This window comes from Eretmochelys imbricata, chromosome 1 (genome assembly GCF_965152235.1).
Source record: "Eretmochelys imbricata isolate rEreImb1 chromosome 1, rEreImb1.hap1, whole genome shotgun sequence".
NCBI lineage: Eukaryota > Metazoa > Chordata > Testudines > Cheloniidae > Eretmochelys > Eretmochelys imbricata.
Genome location: NC_135572.1, coordinates 264,261,955 through 264,282,314, shown reverse-complemented (window position 1 = coordinate 264,282,314; position 20,360 = coordinate 264,261,955). Strand labels below are relative to the sequence as shown.

Below are 20,360 nucleotides of genomic sequence, written 5' to 3'. Positions count from 1 at the left end.
CATAAAATGGTTTTTATTACATAAAAAAGTGCTTATTGAGAGTAACTGGAATATCTCACATATGCAAGGAATTTTTTCCTCGCCTTTGAAAACTTAATAGGCTGTTGTGAGAAATACTGACCTTTCTTGACAGAGACATCTAATGCTTAAATTAAGTACCCACAATTTCCCCCAATATGAACCCTTCCCCATTGAATTTCTATTTGCGCAACTATTTTCACCTTTAAGATGCATCAAAAGGGAGGTTTTGTTCAGCATTGATGCTAATTTACCTCTCTGGAGTCCAGGCTTCAAATGCTGCTCAGGTCAAATGTAGTGAATTTCAGGGCTCTTTGTCCTAACTGGCAGTTGGGTCTCATCTCATAACCAAGATCATCACAATGACAAATTGATGTGATTCTCTCTCTGCCCAGGAGGTCCAGCACTGGAATAGCAGGGAGTGTTGCAGGTCAGGATCAAGGTGCATTGGCAGAGCTCTGTGGGGGAAGCTTGCACAGTGCATGTCTATACTATGCTTGACTTAATCAGTGCTACGATTCCCATTTTCAATTAAAAATGAAAATTTCCTCTCTCACATGAGATTTTGGAGATGCAAGCCAGCTAAGCAGTTCATATTTTTAAATCCCTGCCTTTCCCTTGGGTTTGAAGTTCACAGCACTATGCGGCCTCACTGCTCCTTCAGCAATATACTGATATACAAGGTTCTCTACAAATTCTCACATGTGTTCCCTAAATTGCATTTTAAAATTCCTTAATCTCTCCATGTATTCTCTGGAATCCAGGCAAGGGGTTGTTTTATATCTAAAAGAACCAAGATTCACTCCCCACTCCCAACAGCGCATCACTCCACCCATTTTTGCCCATTCTGTGTGTTTTATAATCCAGTCTAGGTAAATAGGTTTCTGGATAGTTTAGTTTGGGAGTTTTCTTTCTCTTTATAGATACAGTAAATCCTACATGCTTTTACCAGAAACATTCAGCTATGGCTGAATCTGTAAATATTTATTCTGCTCTGCATAGTTCTTCTGTTTGTAGGCCAGAGCTGTCTGTGAATTATCCTTGATTTTAGTCATTTCTCTTGGGTGTTGTGAACAGCCTTTAGCAAAATCTCTGCTTTTTTTGAATGTAATCTCTTAAAAAAAAAAAAAAACCCAACTGACCTGTCAAAAAAACTGTGGAGCTATATACCTCTTCCCCCACAGTATTTGTGCTTTACAGTTCTATATGCCTTTCCACCTCCATACACACCCCATCTCCTCCCCCAGCCCTGTATTAAACACCCACACTTGCCCTTTCCCATTTCAACAATATTAACATAGGGGATTTTCTGTGAATCCTTGAATTCTGATTATGAACACTAGCTGTGCAAGAAGATAAATGAGCCCAAGGCTTCTGATTTTCAGTTAAAACAAAACCCATGTTTTGCTGAAGAGTTTTTTGCAGAATTTTGCCCTGGATTCTTAGTAAATATTTTAAAAATTAAAACAACCCAAAGACATAATATTCTGGATATCCAGTTTCCTATTGCTGTTTGTCAACTTCATAGCAATGAGTAGTTGCAAAACTGATGCTTGCTGTTTCAGAGATGGGACCCAGAATACACCCAAAGAATATTTGTTCATGAGAGTTTGCATCCTGCTCTACCCAAAGTAATTATTACTGTTTTTTAAAAATGCCAAACTTATTCCTACTTAGTGTGAAAATGGGAAGCCCAAGTGTTACTGAGTGGGGTATAGATGCACGAACCACCTGGTATTCACGCTATAATGTAAAAACAACAATTTGGTGACCTGATGGTGAAGCAAAGGAAATGGATCTTTCTGGAGGCCCCTTACTCACTCTTGGGTCTCCCCCCCCCTTCCCCCCCAAAATAAAATTTGAAATAAATTAAAAATCTGAATGCATTTCTCCTGCCCTGTGGTTTCCTTTGTAATCTAATTATATGAAACCTCTCTCTTCTCCTCCTCCTCCTCTCTCTTGGGAATCTGAAAGCAGATGCTCCTGCTGCCTGCCTTGTGCTGTGTTCTCAGTGCTCCCCTCCCCTTCCCAGAGTTCCTAAAGGGTGTAGCTTGTATGTGTGTTTGGTAAATATTTAAGGTATAAAGGTAAATCCCAAATATCCCTGGTTTTGCCCGCACCCAGTGTGTGATGGGAAACTCTTCCATGGTCTGAGCAGCTCTTGTCCCTGTCTAATGATGGCAGAGGTCTCTGCCAGAAATTGCTCCAAGATTGGTAAATGTAGGGATTTGAGAAAATGTGCAACTTATATCCTTCCTTTTGGATCCACCTGAGATGAACTGATAACTTTTCTTTCTGCATCATTAATTCACTTAGATGGGTGATCTTTTTATACATTTTGAGAGGAATTGTACTCAACAGGGCAAGTGATTGTGGCCCCTGAACACCTGAGAAATACACTAACTGAGTCCTGAACAATACAGTTACAGCACAACAACTGGATTGTGTTACTTATCTTAAAAAATTGCATTGTTGACTTTCTGAAGTGTGGGGTGGGATGAATTAGTTCCAAGTCACCTGGTGGTTTCCTCTAGTCACATGATTTGGATTCCAAACTAATCTGAGTGCTCCTCTGATTGGGACTATATAAAATGACACTGTTGCCTCTGGTGGTCTTTACACTGATGCTGTGCTGGTACCCATTCGAAAGCATAAATGAATGTTATAAGGCCTCTTGTGGCACCTTAGAGACTAACAGATTTGTTTATTTATTTAGTCTCTAAGGTGCCACAAGTACTCCTTTTCTTTTTGCGGATACAGACTAACACGGCTGTTACTCTGAAACCTGTCATAAGGCCTCTTGGTTTTCTTGTGGTTTTCAGCTTGCCAAACAGAATGACTTCAGATTTCCCTTAAATGGGATTTTTTTGTTCCCAAGGAAACTAGCTGTTTGTTTTTGATTCCCCACAGTTTACCATTAAAGTTCTAGTTCATGTAAATGGTACAACACTCCCATCCCCAATTCACCATGCATTTTAGTGAACCAAGAATAGAATATATCCAGAGTAGGTGAGGGTATACGATGCTCCACCTGTTGGAGGAGGCACCTCTTCTAGTAGATGTCCCAACATTAGTATACCAGCTGAACAGCTGTGTGTGTGTTTGCAGAGTTAATCCATCTGCATATTAGTTTAACCATAGAATTTTAATTGAGACTTGCTCCCCCCATTTCCTGTTCCCAAAAGTTATAACGGAACATTACACCAGAAGGAAACTTAGTGCTTTTCTCTTCATCAGCCATTCAAGATGCAGCATTCAGAGCTGTGCACATGATGATAACAAAATAAGACTGCTTCTGAACGAGGAATCCTGGCTGCTGATTGGCTGATGAGGGAATCATTTACAAAAAATAGTAAAGTGTTCAGTTTTAGTACAGATCTCACATGCCATTGATTTTAGAATTATGTAAATGATGTTGTCCCCCGCTGCCTTTTATGAGGGAAACGCAGACCCATCAAAAAGGAGTTAGCCCTGTGTCCTGAAGAGTGTTCTGAACTTCTTATGGGAGAGAAGGTAGTATCCACAGGAGCAAATCCAATGGGGCTTAACCCCAAAAGGGATTGTGGCTTGTTGGAGAAATACACATTGATCACATCTATAGAGTTCCACTTTTAGCTGCTAGCTGTCCTTAGTGCACACTACTACTATGGTGACCTAGGCTACTGGCCAAGTATTCGATTACAGGGTTCTGGTTCACAGAGCGATTTAATTCACACTGGGCTCTGCTCAGCACCACTCAAGCCCCCCGTGTAGTTGTATGTTTCATTTTAACATTTTGCAAAATATCATACACGTTCTGTAAATTTTGTTCTGGCCTATGGCAATTCATGCAGAAAACAGGCAGAGGTAGTTAGCAGGCACACTGATACATCCACCCACCCTTTATGGACTTCCAGTACTGAGGGTTGCCATGGCAGTCTCTGCTGCAGCAACAGCATCTCCTACATTCCTGAGATCTAAACCAGAGAAACCAGAAAGGGATGATTACTTAAAGGACACTCATGTGCAAATCTCTCTCTCATTTCCTCTGTTATCCTCAAGTAAATCCTCTTACTTTCACACACTGCTCCAGCACCCAGTCATCACCTCTTCTTTCCCCAAGGACTGAAACACATCTCCTGGAGCCTCACTGCTAGAGGTGAGGATGGGTGACATCACCTCTTCAGACCTTTTACTGGACCACATCCAAGCCCTGAATCTTAAGAGGGACACCCAAGTGAAGAAACAATTAGTGCACCTACAAAACAAACTAAGAAAAGAAAATCAAGCTCCTTACCTCTTGAAGCACCACACCAGAATTCATATATTCAAAATCATAATATTGCCCATACTTCAGGCTCAGAATTGGTCTGTCAGCATCAGCAGCCCAAGTGGAGGCTATCTCACCCTTATGATAAAAGACAAGGAACAGCTTCAAAACACTGGTAGAGCAGACACCCATCTCTACTGCTTGCTATGCCCTTGAAAGCTGGGGGCGGGGGTAGGAGAATCTCACGCTGTTCATACAACTTATATAGCACAGCATAGTTGCAGAAAGCACACTCCTGTTTTTTAAAAATATGGTTGCACACTAGCTTAGGGCTTGCCTAAACAAGAAAGTTGCACCCATTTAACTAAAGCTGTAATTTTAAACCCATTTAGTTAAACCAGTGCAAAAGGTGTGTGGACACTCTTATGTTGGTTTAAGTCAATTTAAACTAAATCAAAATAAGTCACTAAGGCTATGTCTACACTGCAGACCTCACAGCAGTACTGCTACAGTTGCGCCACTGTAAGGTCTCCTGTGTAGCTGCTCTATGCTGGCAGGAGAGAGCTCTCCTGCTTGCATAATTAAACCACCCCTAACAAATGGTGGTAGTGATGTTGGTGGGAGAGCGTCTCTCACCAACATAGCGCTGTCCACACAGCGCTTTTGTCGGTGAAACCTTTGTCAGTCAAGGGTGTGTTTTTTTCTGACTGACAAAGGTTTCACCGACCAAGTGCCAGCGTAGACATAGTGCATTATTATTTTCTTACTAAACTGAAATAAGTGTGTCCACACAGGTTTGTATTGATTGAACTAAATTGGTTTAAAAACAGACAAGTTAAATCATTGCCACTTTCTTTTGTCAGCAAGGTCCTTAGTAATTACTTAGAATGAAAGAGATGTAGCCAAGATCTTTCCCCCGAGTTGTCTAGCTACAATTTTAGGCCTTGTCCACGCACAGTCTTGAACCCGGACAAACCCTGGTGTGCACACTTTTATTTCTGCTTACCAGTAACTAATTTCAGCTTAGTTTAAACCAATTCATAATCAGTTTGAGAGAAACTGAGCAAAGTCTGGCGTAAAACAAAATAAGAGAGTTCACACAGCCATTTGTGTACTGGTTTAACTAAATCCATTTAAAATCACACCTAAGTGCAATTCTGCTTGTAGACAAGCCCTTAGTTTGATTTTCCTTACTGATCAGAAGTTCTACCGTTCTCCTCCTGCAGGGTTTGGGGAATGTGCGTACACTCTTTAAACAGTGTGTGCTTGTTTCTGAATCTCCTGCTCTGTTGCTGTTGGTGCATTCCAATCACTCATCTCAGGTGGATTATGGAGGAAGGTGAAAGGTCCCCTAATCTTTCCTAAAGCCTTGGAAGCAGACAGCCCATACTGCTGGACTTTCCTGGCCATGTCTCTATGCTTCTGTGTCTTGACTGTATCTATAAAGAGGGTTTATTTTCAGAAAAACAACTTATTTTTGGTAAAAAATTAATTTTTGAATGTAGCAGCAAATTAAGGAAATGCCCTTCAGAGGCTTTGTGTTCTAGCAACACAAGACAAAATTACTGCTGCTCAGGTGAATGTTCTAAGCACAGTGGAAAACAAAGAGTTAACAATGCATGGATTTCAAGGGACTGGTTTAGTTTCCTTTGGTTTTTATTTTCTGTTTTTTGTTGTTTTATTTTTTGTTTTGTTTTAATTTCTGTGTTCTGGCCACACCCAGGAGAACCGTCTGCTTTTGATTTCTCCCTTTACGGTCACATGGTAAATTTTCTTTCTCATTCTTCAGAGATGGAAACATTCAAAGACTATATATCTCTACCTATCTATTTTTTTACACCGCTCATCCTGTTGCTTGTTATTTATTGCAGAATCTGAGGCCAGACTAAAAGGGTGACAGTTACTCGGTCTCTTCAGGGCCCACAAACAAGCCTTTGGGGAAAAAGAGAGGGATACTGTTGGGCTGCAGATTGCTCAAATGTTGCAGAGAGGTTTCTTTGGGGGTACCCAGTACTGTCTAAGCTTGATCTTATTTCCTACTGGTGGTTGAGCTACTGGCAAGGTTGACTTTGGGGTGGAAAGCCATAACAGTCCTATTAAACTTAGTCTGCTTGTAATATTTAGAAAACCCTAGATCTCTCTTGACCCAGCCCTGTATCCTCCCTGGATCTGGCCCTCTGCCTGCTGAGGTAAGGAGAGCCTTTGCCCATTGTGGATCCAGGTTAGCAAATATTTTTTGCTTGAAACAAGTATTGTTTTGTAAAGCAGACAGTCTTGTGTGTGAGCAGAAATTACCAGGGAGGGAAAAAGAAGACTGTTATAAATGCATTTAGGTACAAAATAATCTCCATTCTTTTGTAGGTCACCTTTTTTAAAAAGGATTTTTAAAAATCAGTTTTGTGCTTTTTTTTCCTCCCACATGGAAATTTTTAAAACAAATGAAGAAAATAAAAGTTCTGCAAGTTTTTTTTTTTAAACCTTAGAAATAGTAGTAATGTCAGGTACGTCTGGTCTAGTTTTACTGGACTAGTAGTTGTAGGCAGTGTTGTTGTAGCTGTGTTGGTCCCAGGGTATTAGAGAGACAAGGTGGGCGAGATAATATTTTTTATTGGACCAACAGAAGTTGCCTCTGGAGTACTAGTTGGAAGGCTCAGATGTGCTTCATGTGGTCTCACGCTTTAATGGAGGGTGCATAGGTGTTGAATCTTTAACACCATCCATACTCCAAAGAGTTAATTGGGTATTGAAATTAAATAGGTGTCAACAGAGGGATACAGTCTGAGGGCTTGTCTGTACATAAACTGGAACCAAAATAACTAAATCCGTTTTAATTCATACCTTTGGTTATTTTGGTGTAAGTCTGTTTGTGGGCATTCATTTTAGAATGAATGCCCCAGTTTGATATTAGTTGTTGGTTTCAAATTTGTTTTTACTTAAGTTCATTTGAAATAGGGTACTCTTATTCCAAAATAAGTGTCCCCATGCAGATTTACACTGTCTAGAAGTAAAACCAGTGTAGTTATTTTGGTTCCAGTTTGTGTATAGACAAGCCATAAAAATCCCTTTTCCCTGTTGATCAGTTTTATGTAATTTATGATGTCATAATTTCTTCAATTCTCTTCTCTTCATAAACTCCAGGACAGTTAATTACAGATGTTTTTAATGAAAAAGCAAGTTTTTATTTTTAACTTTTTTACAACAAATTTTCAGGCTGCCTTTATACACCATAAAGGAGCAAAGAGGGGCACAACCATAACTTTCCCACCTTCACAAGTTGCCTTTAAAGGCAACCTATGGTCTAGCCTCCCTTGGCAGCCAGCTCAGCTCCAGCATGTCTGAGCCAAGGTTCAAGAGGGTTTTATCAATTCAGACTAATTTGTCATCCCTGATTCTGCCCCCCATGTGGTCTAAATTTGACTCATTTCAGCAACACACTTTCAAACTGCTTTGAAAAGGGAGACGCTTGTTAGTCATATAGTTTGTTATTTTTTTAGTAACCAGGAAAATGTAATTGGCTGGAAGTTTAGATTCCTGGGGTAAGAGGAGACATGAGATTCTCTTACAGAAGCTAGCGTAACAATTTAATCATTAACTATGATTTTTTTTCTTGATCTTAAAACAAAAGAACAACCAACACTGCCAAAAAAACCCTGCTTTACAAATGTACTGGAAATCCAGTTGTGAAGGATAAGGGCTACTATGCACAAGGCTACTGGAATGGCAAATAGCTCAAACCTTAGAAGGTTCTCATTATAAAACCTTAAAAAGCTCTTGTAAAATGATGGCCCACTAGCCTCTTGCCATTAAGCCTGTTTAGAAATCAAGATGCTGCTACTCCACTTCAGCCCATGTGTTGAGGAAGGGGGCTGCAGAGCCGAGATGCCTTTTCCCTGCAGAGACATAGTCTTACATCACTCACATTACCTGGGTCTCTATTTAATATAATTTTTTCCATTAAATCAAACACAAGCTTTGTTCTCCCTGCTCCCCAGGGTGGTTCCAGCACAGATTACTGTCTGTGCACAACTGGTGTTCATTTTATACCAAGCCACAGAAACTATGTACCCCTCTCCTGTTCATAAAAGATCTTAAAAGCCATCTGAGGTGAAATTTTCACCTTGGTCCCTGACCACTAGACTTTTATATTAAAAATGTCCAAATCATCAGAGCTGTTTGTTAGAATGTATCATTTGCTGCTAGTTAAATTCCTAGTTCATTTAGTCATGTTAGTCCATCCATGTGACAGTGCAGTTCATCCCCATAGGATTCAGTGTGATGTCGTACATTGTACTGTTTTATGATTGAATGAGTGGAGACTTCTTAGGAAAGAGATTCTGTATGTGTGTTCAGGGTGGCCTGGGCTAAGTAGACCAAGGGCTTTGCATGTAAGGAGATGTTATAATAGCCCTTGGGCCACCATAGTTACCCTAATAGGCATAGGTGCTGGCTTGAAGTGGTTTCCATCATCTACAGAGTTTACAGTTTGGTTCAGTGACCCTCAGCCCCCCCACTATATAAATTGTTCCGGTGCCCCTGCCAACAGGCCAATGTAAAACCATTCTTCTCCAGCTTCAGCGTTCAAGCCCACCTAGTGGTCCCACTTGTCTCTACACACAGTTGAGAAGAAACCGGGATACCCCTTTGAAGTAGGAATTGTTAAAATAGTAGTCTAGGTATGTAAATGAGTTAGGAGGGAAGCAGCTGTTAGATAGGGGATGTCAGCTAAATCCTGTCTTGGCCTATGACATTAATGCACATAGAAATCTCGTTCATACTTATTATGCTATATAGATTTGATATGGCAGTCACAGAGGGAAAATTTTACACTGCTTTTTTCTGACAATAATATATAGTGCTTTACATGTTTATATTTTGGTACTGCCTAGAAGTCTGAGTTAGCATTAGGGGCCTGTCCTAGACACTGTACAGGCATAGAGGTAGACATGATCTCTGCCCTGGAGACCTTACACTGGGCTTTACAAACATCTAATCCTCACAACAATTATCTGAGGTAGGTAAATATTATTATTGTACCAATTTTACGGATGAGAAAAGTGAAGCAGAGAGGGTGACTTGCCCATAGCTACAGTGGTGTCAATGTAGGAGCCAGGATCAGAACACAGGAATTCCTGGTGCCCAATCCTTAACTCAACCCACACCTCTCTCTTGCAAGAGACTGTTGAAACTAGCAGGTGCCTTTCAATACCAAATAAAGGTCCACAAAGTAGCACAGGCATTAATTGGCAATGGCATGAAATGTCCAGCTTGGGCTTCACCAGCTTCTCTACATCAGAATAGAGTAGGGCCTAGGATTTACCTTTAAGAAAATTTGTCTCGAGTAACTTTGTACTTCTTTTTTGGTCTGGCCTCAATTGCTTTTACATTTTCTTTTCATTATTATTATTATTATTATTTATTATTATTATTTATTATTATTTAATATTCTGATTAAAATTCCTTTATTTTATTGAATTGAATTTCTTTTATTTATGAAACATGCATGAACCAACTATGTGACTCTAGGAGAGTATTGCTGAGTTGTGCTGATGTCAATTTCATACTGTGATATTTTTTCTCTATTTACCTAGAGATCAGTATTTCAATATATAACGATGTGCATGTTTTCCCCCCTTCTCCCGCTGCATGCAGGGATTCGGGTTCGTAACTTTCGAGAATAGTGCTGATGCAGACAGGGCCAGGGAGAAATTACACGGCACCGTGGTAGAGGGCCGTAAAATCGAGGTGCATGTCTTCAGTAATTCAATTTCTTCTTTATATTTATTCTTTTTATTTCTTTTTTGTGTCTTGCCTCACTTATTTCACATTTGGATCCCTGTCTTGTGTGTGCGTGTGTTTGTGTCTCTGTGTCCTTCACCCCACTGCACTGAAGTGTACAAAAGTGACATCCCCTCCCAAAAAAATCTTTGATTTTGAGTATTTTTCTTTTTCTTTCTTTTTTTTTTTAAGTTTGTTTCCCACCCACTCCAAATTTTTGCCCTTCTGCTGTCTTGATTTTCCTTTGCTTCAGTTTGTGAGGCTCCGATTTCCTGTTTGTTATCAGGCCTGAACAAAAGTAACTAAAAAAGTACTGTCTGATTTCTAACTCTGTGTCTGACAATAAAGCAGGGGGCCAGCAAGTATCCTTTTTCCTCAGAGGCCAGTTCTCCTTCATATGAGTGTGAGCTGATGTTGAGGGCAGGGTAGAGGGGAAGAGGCACTAATTGGGCTGCTATTGCTGCCTTCTTGATCTGTCTGCAGTCAATTAAAGTTAACTCTTAAAACTTCCTGTAAGGAGAGCTCTCAATAGAAGGGTTAAGTGGCTGGCCAAAGTAGCTACATATGGGGCCATTGCATGGTGCTCACCAATTTTCTGTTCCACCTTGTTGAAGGCTAACTGGCCCCTTCCCCTTCTCCCTCTTTCTTTACAACAACAACAACAAAAAAGTACTAAATATTAAAAAATATTAAACATAAAAGCCGCCGTTTTGAGTAAGATGTCTGCATATTTTGCTTTTTTTTTGTTTTTGTTTTTTTTATTTCCCTTTTCGATGGTTTAGCGTTTAGGGCCCTTCACTTGACTCACTCTTTCCATGGTAACTATACACAATGCTGGCGATGGTACGAGTTGGCGGTAAGTGAAACAAAAGCACTGGAGAAGAAGCTTGTATTTTTAAATTTTTTCTTAAAGTTACAAAAACAAAATTAAATAAGAAAGAAAAAAATCCATCTGCCATCTCACATTAACACTACAAAATGTGATTTGACTTGTTGTCCCCACCCGCCTCCTTTCCCTTTTCCCCTCTTTTATTTTCAATGCTGTTGAGTAATGCCGCCTGGACTTTGGATGTACGTATCGTTTTGTAGCAGTCTGAGCTGTTTGATTACTGACTTCATGGTGATTTCCCCTTGCACATCTTACTCAGAGTTACTGAACTCCAGTTTGGCTGGTTTTATTAATGCACCCATCCCCTCCTCTTTCTCTCCTGCCCCTTCTTTCTCTTGCTCTGTCTTTCCCAGACCTATTTGTAGCTGTGATTGTTTGTTCTCTCTTTCTCTCTCTACGCGCCCCTCCACCACATGCCCTCCCTCCCCAGTTTATTTCTTTACTCGGTTAAATGCAGCTGTTGGTCTCTCTTTGCTGACTGGTGGTTTCTGATTGGTTCTGGCAATTTTTCCTTTAAGTGCTTGTGTTGCACTTTGCTGTAGCAGCTGATTTCAGGCACTGGCTCCATCTTAATGATTGTCTGTGAGACCCTCTCTTCTCCTCCCTTCCCCCCCAATCAATTGTTTTTTTTCCCTTTCTTTTATCTGTGTGTGTTTAACTGCATGCTCTCAGTCTCATCATTGTTGTTTCCCATTCTTTCTTTTTTAAATGTGTAATGTTTATATTGTTTTTGGGCCAAAACTAGAGTAAATGTGGTTCCAGGCTCCCCTCGCCTGCACAGGCTCACCACTCCATAAATTCCAAAGGGTTCGTTAAGGCAGGCTTCTTTCATTCCTCTGGCCTCTCAGTTCCATTCTGGCCTGAGATTTTGACAGATCATTGATTCCTGCTAAGAAGCTTCACCCTCCTTGCAAGAACTCTGAGGCTGTGTCTGACACAGGGCTGCAGTAACTTGGCTTTCAAACCCCATCCATCCTTTCTTTAGCAGCACCACCTCTGCTGTAACACCCACTTGCTGTAGCACTCAGAATGCTTGGAACTATACGGAGCTCTGTAAAGAGGGTGGAGGGTACAGGGAAACCAGGAGACCCATCTACACCCCTGCATTTTATTTTAGGAGGTTTTTGTGAGAATTTTAAAATTGGAGATAAACAAAGTAGTAACCCAAGGGCATCTTGAAACTAGGTTGAAGGCCAATGTCTCATAGGATTCCAAAAGTCTCTCTTGGCCTAGAGAGATTAAATCCAAGACAACTGGAATCCAGATTACTCTTCTTCGTGAAGACCTGTTTGTCTATGATGTTTGTGGTCTAGCACATTTAATGGTGGGCTTCTAAAAGAAGCTAGTTTATTCATCACCTGCTTTGTTTGTCCTCTGCCTCAGCTGCAGAGATCACCGTCCTTACCACTCCAGTGGGACTGAGATTAGATTTTTGCCCATCCAACTGGTGAGCTGCAGATACCCAGTGTGCTTTAATGGTGGCAGGATGTCTGAGAATCCCAACTTTACTCTCGTTGGCCTTTTGTTTAAATGCATAAAGTGCCACAATTAGCTGTAATGTTTACAATTAAATGACAACTTCTAATAGTAATTTAAATTATCTTACATTTTTATAAAAGTAGCTGTTTGATTTCTTTGCTCAAAGATGTATAGGGTATGTGATATTGGAGAGGAAGTTATAATTTTCCCTAACGTCTTGTGCTTCCTTCCCTCTCCTCCCCCACCCCTTTCTTACTTTTAGGTGAATAACGCAACAGCGCGAGTGATGACCAATAAGAAGATGGTCACGCCATATGCAAATGGTAAGAGAGAATGTTTGCGCTAATCCTAACCTGAAAGGTTTCAGGTGTGATGACAAACTCTACAGCCTCAAATTCAAGACCTTATTACAAGGTCTCATTGTTCCTTGACTACAGCGGGATCTCTGGCTGCTCAGCACCTTTGAAACTCAGGTCACTTATTTAGATGCTTAATTGTGGATTTAGGAGCCCACCTTTAGGAGCTCATTTTTAAAATAATCTGGGCCTTACTTTTAGCTGTAAATATAACTCTCTCCTTGCAGCCAGGAAAGCTGGGGCACCAAACAGTTTGTCTTTCACAGAACTTGCCTATTGTCAACAGTTTTCCAAGGAACTTGAATAAGGAATGACTCAGCTGTTTTGTGGAGTGAAGAACTCTGTCTTGATTAGAAGTCTTGGGTCTGTTGTCTACCAATCTCTCTGCAGCAACTCTATGTAGCATAGTATAGAAACAGCAATATTCTTATTATACAGTGCACATGTTGCGTTATGAGAACTGAGCACCATTATACTGGAAGCTGTATATTTTAAATCTCACCCCCCAGTGAAATTAAATGTGGAGTTTACAAAGTTGTCCTGGGACAGACTGAGGTACACAAAGTTGTCCTGGAACATAGTGAATGGTCCCCAGTTGCACTGAAAAGGTTCCCAAACAGCTTCTGTGCAGTTTCAAGTTAAACATACAGTAGATAGTGAGAGAGCATGGGTTGGTGGTTAAAACAGAAGATTGGAAATCAGAAGATCTGGGTCCTATTCTTGCCTCGTCTACAGATTTACTATGTACCCTTGGGCAAGTCACTTAATTTGTGTGTGTGTCAGTTTCCCAAGTGTGGTGAGGCTCAATAAATGTTTGTAAAGAGCTTTGAAATCCTGTGGTGGGAAGTCACTATGGAAGTGCAAAGTGGTTGTGCTGTGTTACTCAGTGAATAGGGACAGAGAATGTATAGGGTTACATGGTAATGACATGTAGACCAGGGTGACTGGCAAGAGCATCCTTTTGGTTTGTCAACCCATAAAGTCTACGTTAAAATAATGTAAAGGTGTATGGTATTTGGGCAGTTTATGAGTGTACTAGTTAGTGCTTTTCACTGCCATGTGAGAGAGACTAGGTTTGGGAATTAAAATCCATGTCTGTCTATCCAGGTTCTTATCTTAGCACCCATCATCTTAATCTCTTGCTCACAAAGTTGGCAGTGCACAGGTAATACGCCCAGTGCTGCAAAGAGGGTGTGCATTACATCATTCAGCATTACACCCCAGCATATTAAGTAGTGACATTGGTGGGCTGTGATCAAATCACACCAGAAAGGTGATTTGTAAGACCTCAAAGATGGGGCTGAGTAGTTAAAGTGTGGTAAGTTTCATAGGACTCCTGTGGAGGAAGGATATGTGATATTTATTAGTAAAACCTGCATGATAACTAAGTAAATAGATGAGGCCTGCCCTAAAAAGTAAAGACTTTTCTGTGGAAATCAGACCTGATCATTTTAAAGGGCCCACTCTAATCCCAGTTCTCTTCCCTTTTTGGTTTGTATGGGTGGAGACAAACAGGTTTTCCAGCTCTGCTCACTTGGGAAAAGTGCCTCAGTTCATGTCCATTCTACAATGGCAGGCTTTTCACCGGGTTCATTATTAGCTTATTTAACCATTGCTCTCTTGTGTATTTGTGTTGATGATTTTCAATACTTGCCCATTGTACAGATTATATTAAATGATTCTCTGGGAAAGATTGCATCTGGGGGATGCAACATGGAGAAAGCAGCAAAATATAAATAAAACTGAGAAGAGAAAACGTGGAATGAACAAACTTGTTTCTTTGAAATACTTTTGTGCAACATATTCTGTGTGATTCAGTTACCTGGGAAATCGCCATTCAATTGCCATGCTGTCTTTAGTGACACTCCAGTAAATATCATAGCTAGTGTATTTGAGACATTGGGATGTAAAGTGACTTGCCTGAGATCACTGATTGAGCCAGTGGTTTAGACATAGTTAGAATCTTCAAGATTCCCAATGAACATATAGAATAATAAGAACTGACAGGAAGATTCACAGAGAGAATGCGACTTGTGGGCCAACTATGGGGATTGTAGTGAATATATGTATAAGGCAGTTGGCTTTCTGCTCAGTTTTGTTTCTTATAGCTTACACCAGAGGTTACTATGCAGTGGATCAGCTAGTGTTCTGCTTATACCTCCCATATAACAGTCTATATCTGGACACTGGCATTAGGAAAGGTAGTTTGCCTCTGTTCAAAAGCACAGGGACCTCGGTGGAAGCAGTAATGGGAGAAGTGCCTAAAGCTGAGTTTCACATGCAAGGCTCATTTTCCTCCCACACCCTTTCCACTGTTTTTCCTGGTATGGACTTCAGCACTCATTGCCATCTTTGCTCTTTCAGGTTGGAAATTGAGCCCTGTGGTTGGAGCAGTGTACGGCCCCGAGTTATACGCAGGTAGAACTTAAGTAGACACTTCCATTTCTGCCATTTAACTGCAGTGGTGTTTGTTTGTGTTCACAGTCTGCTGTTTCTTTATAACCTTTTTACATTTTTTATTCTTTTTAAAACTAAATTAGCATCCAGCTTTCAAGCAGATGTCTCGCTGGGCAATGACGCCGCAGTGCCCCTGTCAGGAAGGGGGGGTATTAACACTTACATTCCTTTAATCAGTAAGTAGCCCCAATTGGCCCCTGTATTGTTACTGTGCTTGAGTAAACAATGATCTGTTAGCCCTCTTCTCTCCAGCCTGTATGATATATACTTGAAAGGATGGGTTTTGTTGGGGACAGATTTGCCACCAGCCAGAGCCCCCACGCTGGGCAGTGGCCATGACCGTTTCATCTTGCAGTGCATTTCCATGCTTGCTTTTGACAGGGGCTTCTGAAATGATAAGGAAGGTGCAGAGCAGGAGGGAGGGGAGTGTGAAGAGAGTGCCACTGCTTGTACTTCAAAACCAAAGAAACCAAACAGACAAATCCCCAAAGTACATATTATACAAGCTGCTAAACTGTGAGTCGACTGCAAGCCCCCTAGGGCATGCGCCTGGAAGCACCTTGGGTTGAATTTGTGCCTTGCGACTGGCTCCTTCTGGGTATCGGTTATTGCATTGTTTGTAGCTGCCTCTGAGATTCTGACCTAATTTGCCCCGAGCCAGTTTACTCCAGCATGAAGTGTAATAAAACAGGGCCCAATACACATGGAACCGGTTACTGGTCACATTTGCTAGAAGATGATGGGCTCTTGGTAAACTGGCACTTAATGGGGAATTTCTGCTGCCTTACATGGGGGTTATCCTGTCTTTCTGGCTTTAAATTGAACATGGGGAGGGAGGGGATGGCAAAGGGGGGAAGGGAAGAGGACAATTGACTGATTTAAGGGGCTCATGCTGAATTATTTCAAAGAGCCACATCCAAATGTAGAAGAGTCGCCTGCTATATTGGTAGCAACTCTCTGTGCTTCTCGGGCTCTTTCTAACCAGACTGCATGGCAGTGTCAAAAATGGGGGTGGAGGGAAATTGTACCACTTTGCAATGAGCAAGGCATGACACAACATTAACCCCTTGCATGCCAGGCCACTCTGCAGCCACCCTCTCCTTCTGGGTCGTGATGTAGCAGGAGGTACATTCTTTCTATGGGGCTGTAAGTATGCCCCTTTGCCGGACAGATGCGGAACATCCCATAACTCTGGGGCCTATTGTATTATTTTTGTTCAAAACAGATAGTTTTGAATTGGGCAGGAGTTCTGATCTCTCTCATCTTTCTCCTTATCTGTCTTTACAGTTCCAGGCTTCCCCTACCCAACTGCAGCCACCACAGCAGCTGCGTTCCGGGGAGCACACCTGAGGGGCCGAGGACGGACAGTATACGGTGCAGTCCGAGCAGTACCCCCCACGGCCATCCCTGCCTACCCAGGGTAAGCACTGGACACCAAAACAGTGTGATCTACACCATGTTGAGAGGCAGCTGATTGGCCAAGGATAAAAATCAGAGCTCTGTTGGATGGTGAGAGTCAGGATGCACCAACACCAGAGTATTCTGCACCCAATGACACCAAAAAAAGGCAGATCTAAAATCTTTTGTGTTAGATACTTTACACTTCATTTCAGTATCCTGACACACTAGTAACTAATGGCAACTGCGTAAGGTACCAGCAGGTTCCTTCTCTTATGCATTAGCAGTTTGTCCATGTGGAATTCATCTAGCATTGACACTACGAAAAAGGACAAAGAAGGGGTCTCAAGTCTGTGGAGTGAGGCAGGTTCTGTTTTCTTCACTCCTTTGTATTTTGTTATCCAGGAGTGGGGAGTATTATCCGCTACCTTCATGCCTCCCCATCTGGGAGTAGGGCACAGGAGAGCCAGTTACCCACAATGGATTTGCTTTCTTTGTTGGAGACAGTTTAAAAAGGTTTAAAACAAAGATCAATCAAGTCCATTTAAATTAAGGTGGGGAGAGAGGGAGTATAGGGAAAATGAAACGGCAGCATGCTTCAAATAATAAGAATGGTATAAAGTACTGATGGATGTGTGATCTAGCATCCTTCACCATGTGATTTTCATTAGTCGTGTAGTGGAATGAATTCCGTAGCAACAAATTATTCTGTTGTTTGAAAGGTGTAAATTGCTGGATTTATTTGGGTTGTTTGAATCTGAGGATGCCTCATTCACATCACTTACCCCTATAGCCTGTTTGCCCGGTTCTCAAGGCAACATCCTCACATTTTCACAGAGGGAATCTGAGTGAGAGAGAATCCTCCCAGAGAGCAAGAAAGTTGGACACTAACTCCCATTTCTCCTCATTAGGTCAGCTCTGGAGGGGGAGAGCATAGACCATAAGTCTCCTAATACCACAGTACATTTGGACCTTGCCCTTGGATGCACTGATCAGTGTGGGGGACCTTGTGTAATAGATTAAGATGGGGGTTACTGTGCCCATTCTTTGCAGAGTCCAATCTGGCATTTAAAATAGAGCTCAATGAAGCAAGTTGGAGTGGCTAGACATCCATCGACCCTACAGCAATAACATATAGCAATAATTTGAACTGCTTTGCATCCTACATTATGCAAATAAATATTTTGGACTTAGTACGTCCAGTGACCTGGGGTGGGGAACCTGTTGCCTGAGCACATGGGGGTTCACAATGGTGTTCTTTTCACTGAGTTTTCAGATGATCATCCCTCTTACACAGATCCGTCTCTTTCCATTGCCATTACAAGTTTATATCCTATGTTCTCTAACCCTGGCCTCTGACCTACAACCTCTGTCCATCTTTGTTACTGTAATAATGACCCAGTCCTGTTTTATCAGGAAGTGCTCCAGAGTGAAGCACACAAGCAAAACTGATCTAAGTGCTACTGTCTAGAAGGACTTTTATCCTGTTTTAGAAAGGACTTTTATTCTTTATCCCTGATAGTAACGGCTGGAGCATTCCTAGCAAGAGGCTGTCATCAGTGGTACACTGGGAGAACACTCCTTATAGCTTTTCTGCACTTATGACTGACTGGTTAAGTCCAACCCGATCTTTGTACAAAGGAGTTATTTACATTTGGAATACAGGCCATGCACCAGTGACCATCCCTTCTAAATAATATCTCATGACTGTATGTACTTGCAATTCATTCAGTTTGTCTGACGCCACAGATTGATCTCATATGTCTTCATGTGCAGTGAATTGTCCAGCAAACAACTGGAAGACAGCAGTAAACAAGCTGCACTCTCAAATGATCCTGAATTGTGTTAGACACAAACATGAGGTTTCAATTAATACATTTGTTGTTTTCACAGACTGGGTCTCCAACATTGCATGTCTTACAGAGGAAGGTGGTTCCTCATTGTAGAGTTTAAAATGTGTGGAGCAGTTTATGTTGTAAAAAACAGTAGGAGAGAAACAGTATTACAACTGAAGTTACATCAGGCCACTTTTGACCGTGAATGCTTAGTGTCATGCATACATTCCTGGCACCAAATCATGCATCAGTTACTTCCCCCTACCCTTTTAATGGAAAGATGAGACCATGAAACCAAGAACCAAGCCTTGAGTAACTAAAATAAAATGGATACTTAGGAAGAGGACATTCAATAAAATTGAAAGGTGGAAAATTCAAAACTGATAGTAGAAAATACTTTTTCACAAAACACAATTATTTTGTGGAAATAATTGCCACAAGATATCATTCAGGCGTAGAGCTTAGCAGGATTCAAAAAGGTAAGACGTTTATACAGATAACAAGAATAGGAATTGCCAGACTGAATCACGATCAAGGGCCATTTATCCCAGTATCCTGTCTCTGATAGTAGTCAGATCCAGATGCTTCAGAGGAAGGGGCAAGAAACCTCCTAATCCCTAGTAATTACAGATTTGGTTTAAGACCTAAAGCATAAGGTTTAATAAAATTTGCATGAACATGCATTTTAATACTGCTAATTGCAGGTCATACATGTAGGGACTAGAAACAGGTTACACATACAGTTCCTCATCCTACATCTTGGAAGGCTGTGAACCAGAAAAACATTTAGGGGTCATGATGGATAACCAATTGAACATGAACTCACTGTATAACGTAGGGACTAAGAGAGCAAATGGAATCCTTGAGTGTACAAGCACAAGAATATTGAGAAGTAGTAGGGAGGTGATATTACCTTTGTATAAAATGGTAGTAAGACCATTATTGGTATACCGTGTCCCTATCTAGTGGCCATGCCTTTAAAAGAACGTTGGGAAATTAGAGAGGGCCCAGAAAAAAGCTGCTACAAGAATTGAAAAACACATCTTACTAAAAAAGCTCAATCTGTTTAGGTTAACAGAAAGAAGGTTAAGAAGTGACTTGATCACAGCCTATTAGTACCTATGTGGAGAAATAATTTATGATAGTACAGGGCTCTTTAATATCAGCAGACAAAGGCATAACAAGATCCAGTGTCTGGAAGCTGAAACTAGACAAATCCAAACTAGAAATAAGGCACTTTTCTTTTCTTTTTTTTTGGGGGGGGGGGTGGGGGGGAGTGCAGATAATTAACCACTGGAATAATTTACCTAGGAATGTGACGGAGTCTCCATCTTCTTCTGTGCTGGGCCCAATGTGTATTCCACATGTGGGTACGCATGTGCACTATGCGGCTGAATCTGCAAATTTTTCCAAGCAGTGTCGGTTGACCTGCACATGCGTAGTATCGTCCTTTGTGCTCCTGACCAAAGAAGTGATGGTGCAGGTCGAAGTGGAAGTCTTTCTAAAAGATATGCTATGACTCAAATGGAAGTTATAGGCTTGAAGCAGAAACCACTTGGTGAAATTCTGTGGTATGTGTAATGCAGGAAGTCAGAGTAGATAAACATAGTGGACCATCCGGCCTTAAAATATATGAATATCTCTTCAAAAATTTGTTTGCATTAATGAATTAATAAATCTGGATATTTTTGTTAGCTATATAAATGTCCAGTCCCTTTTCGAATCTTGCTAAGTTTTTAGCCTCAATAACCAGAGTTGTTATAGTAAATACTAAGGGAGGAAAAAAATACCAAGAGTTTTGGAAGGGATTTAAACCCTCAAACTTCAGGTTATAAACCAATCTCAATTTATTAGGGATTACGGAGGAGAACTTTCTCTAGTGACAAGTTATCCCACAACATGGA

General features: G+C 41.1%; 1 protein-coding gene across 2 annotated transcripts in view; it reads left to right on the top strand.

Moving 5' to 3' along the window:
- Window positions 1–20,360, top strand: part of RBFOX2 (RNA binding fox-1 homolog 2) — a 249,488-nt gene that overhangs the window by 212,906 nt on the left and 16,222 nt on the right. For both annotated transcript variants that reach the window (XM_077829280.1, XM_077829289.1), the window contains exons 6-10: window positions 9,917–10,009; window positions 12,673–12,733; window positions 15,131–15,184; window positions 15,307–15,399; window positions 16,511–16,643. In XM_077829280.1, coding sequence (XP_077685406.1) covers window positions 9,917–10,009; window positions 12,673–12,733; window positions 15,131–15,184; window positions 15,307–15,399; window positions 16,511–16,643 — 434 coding nt within the window. The remainder of the gene's footprint in view (window positions 1–9,916; window positions 10,010–12,672; window positions 12,734–15,130; window positions 15,185–15,306; window positions 15,400–16,510; window positions 16,644–20,360) is intronic.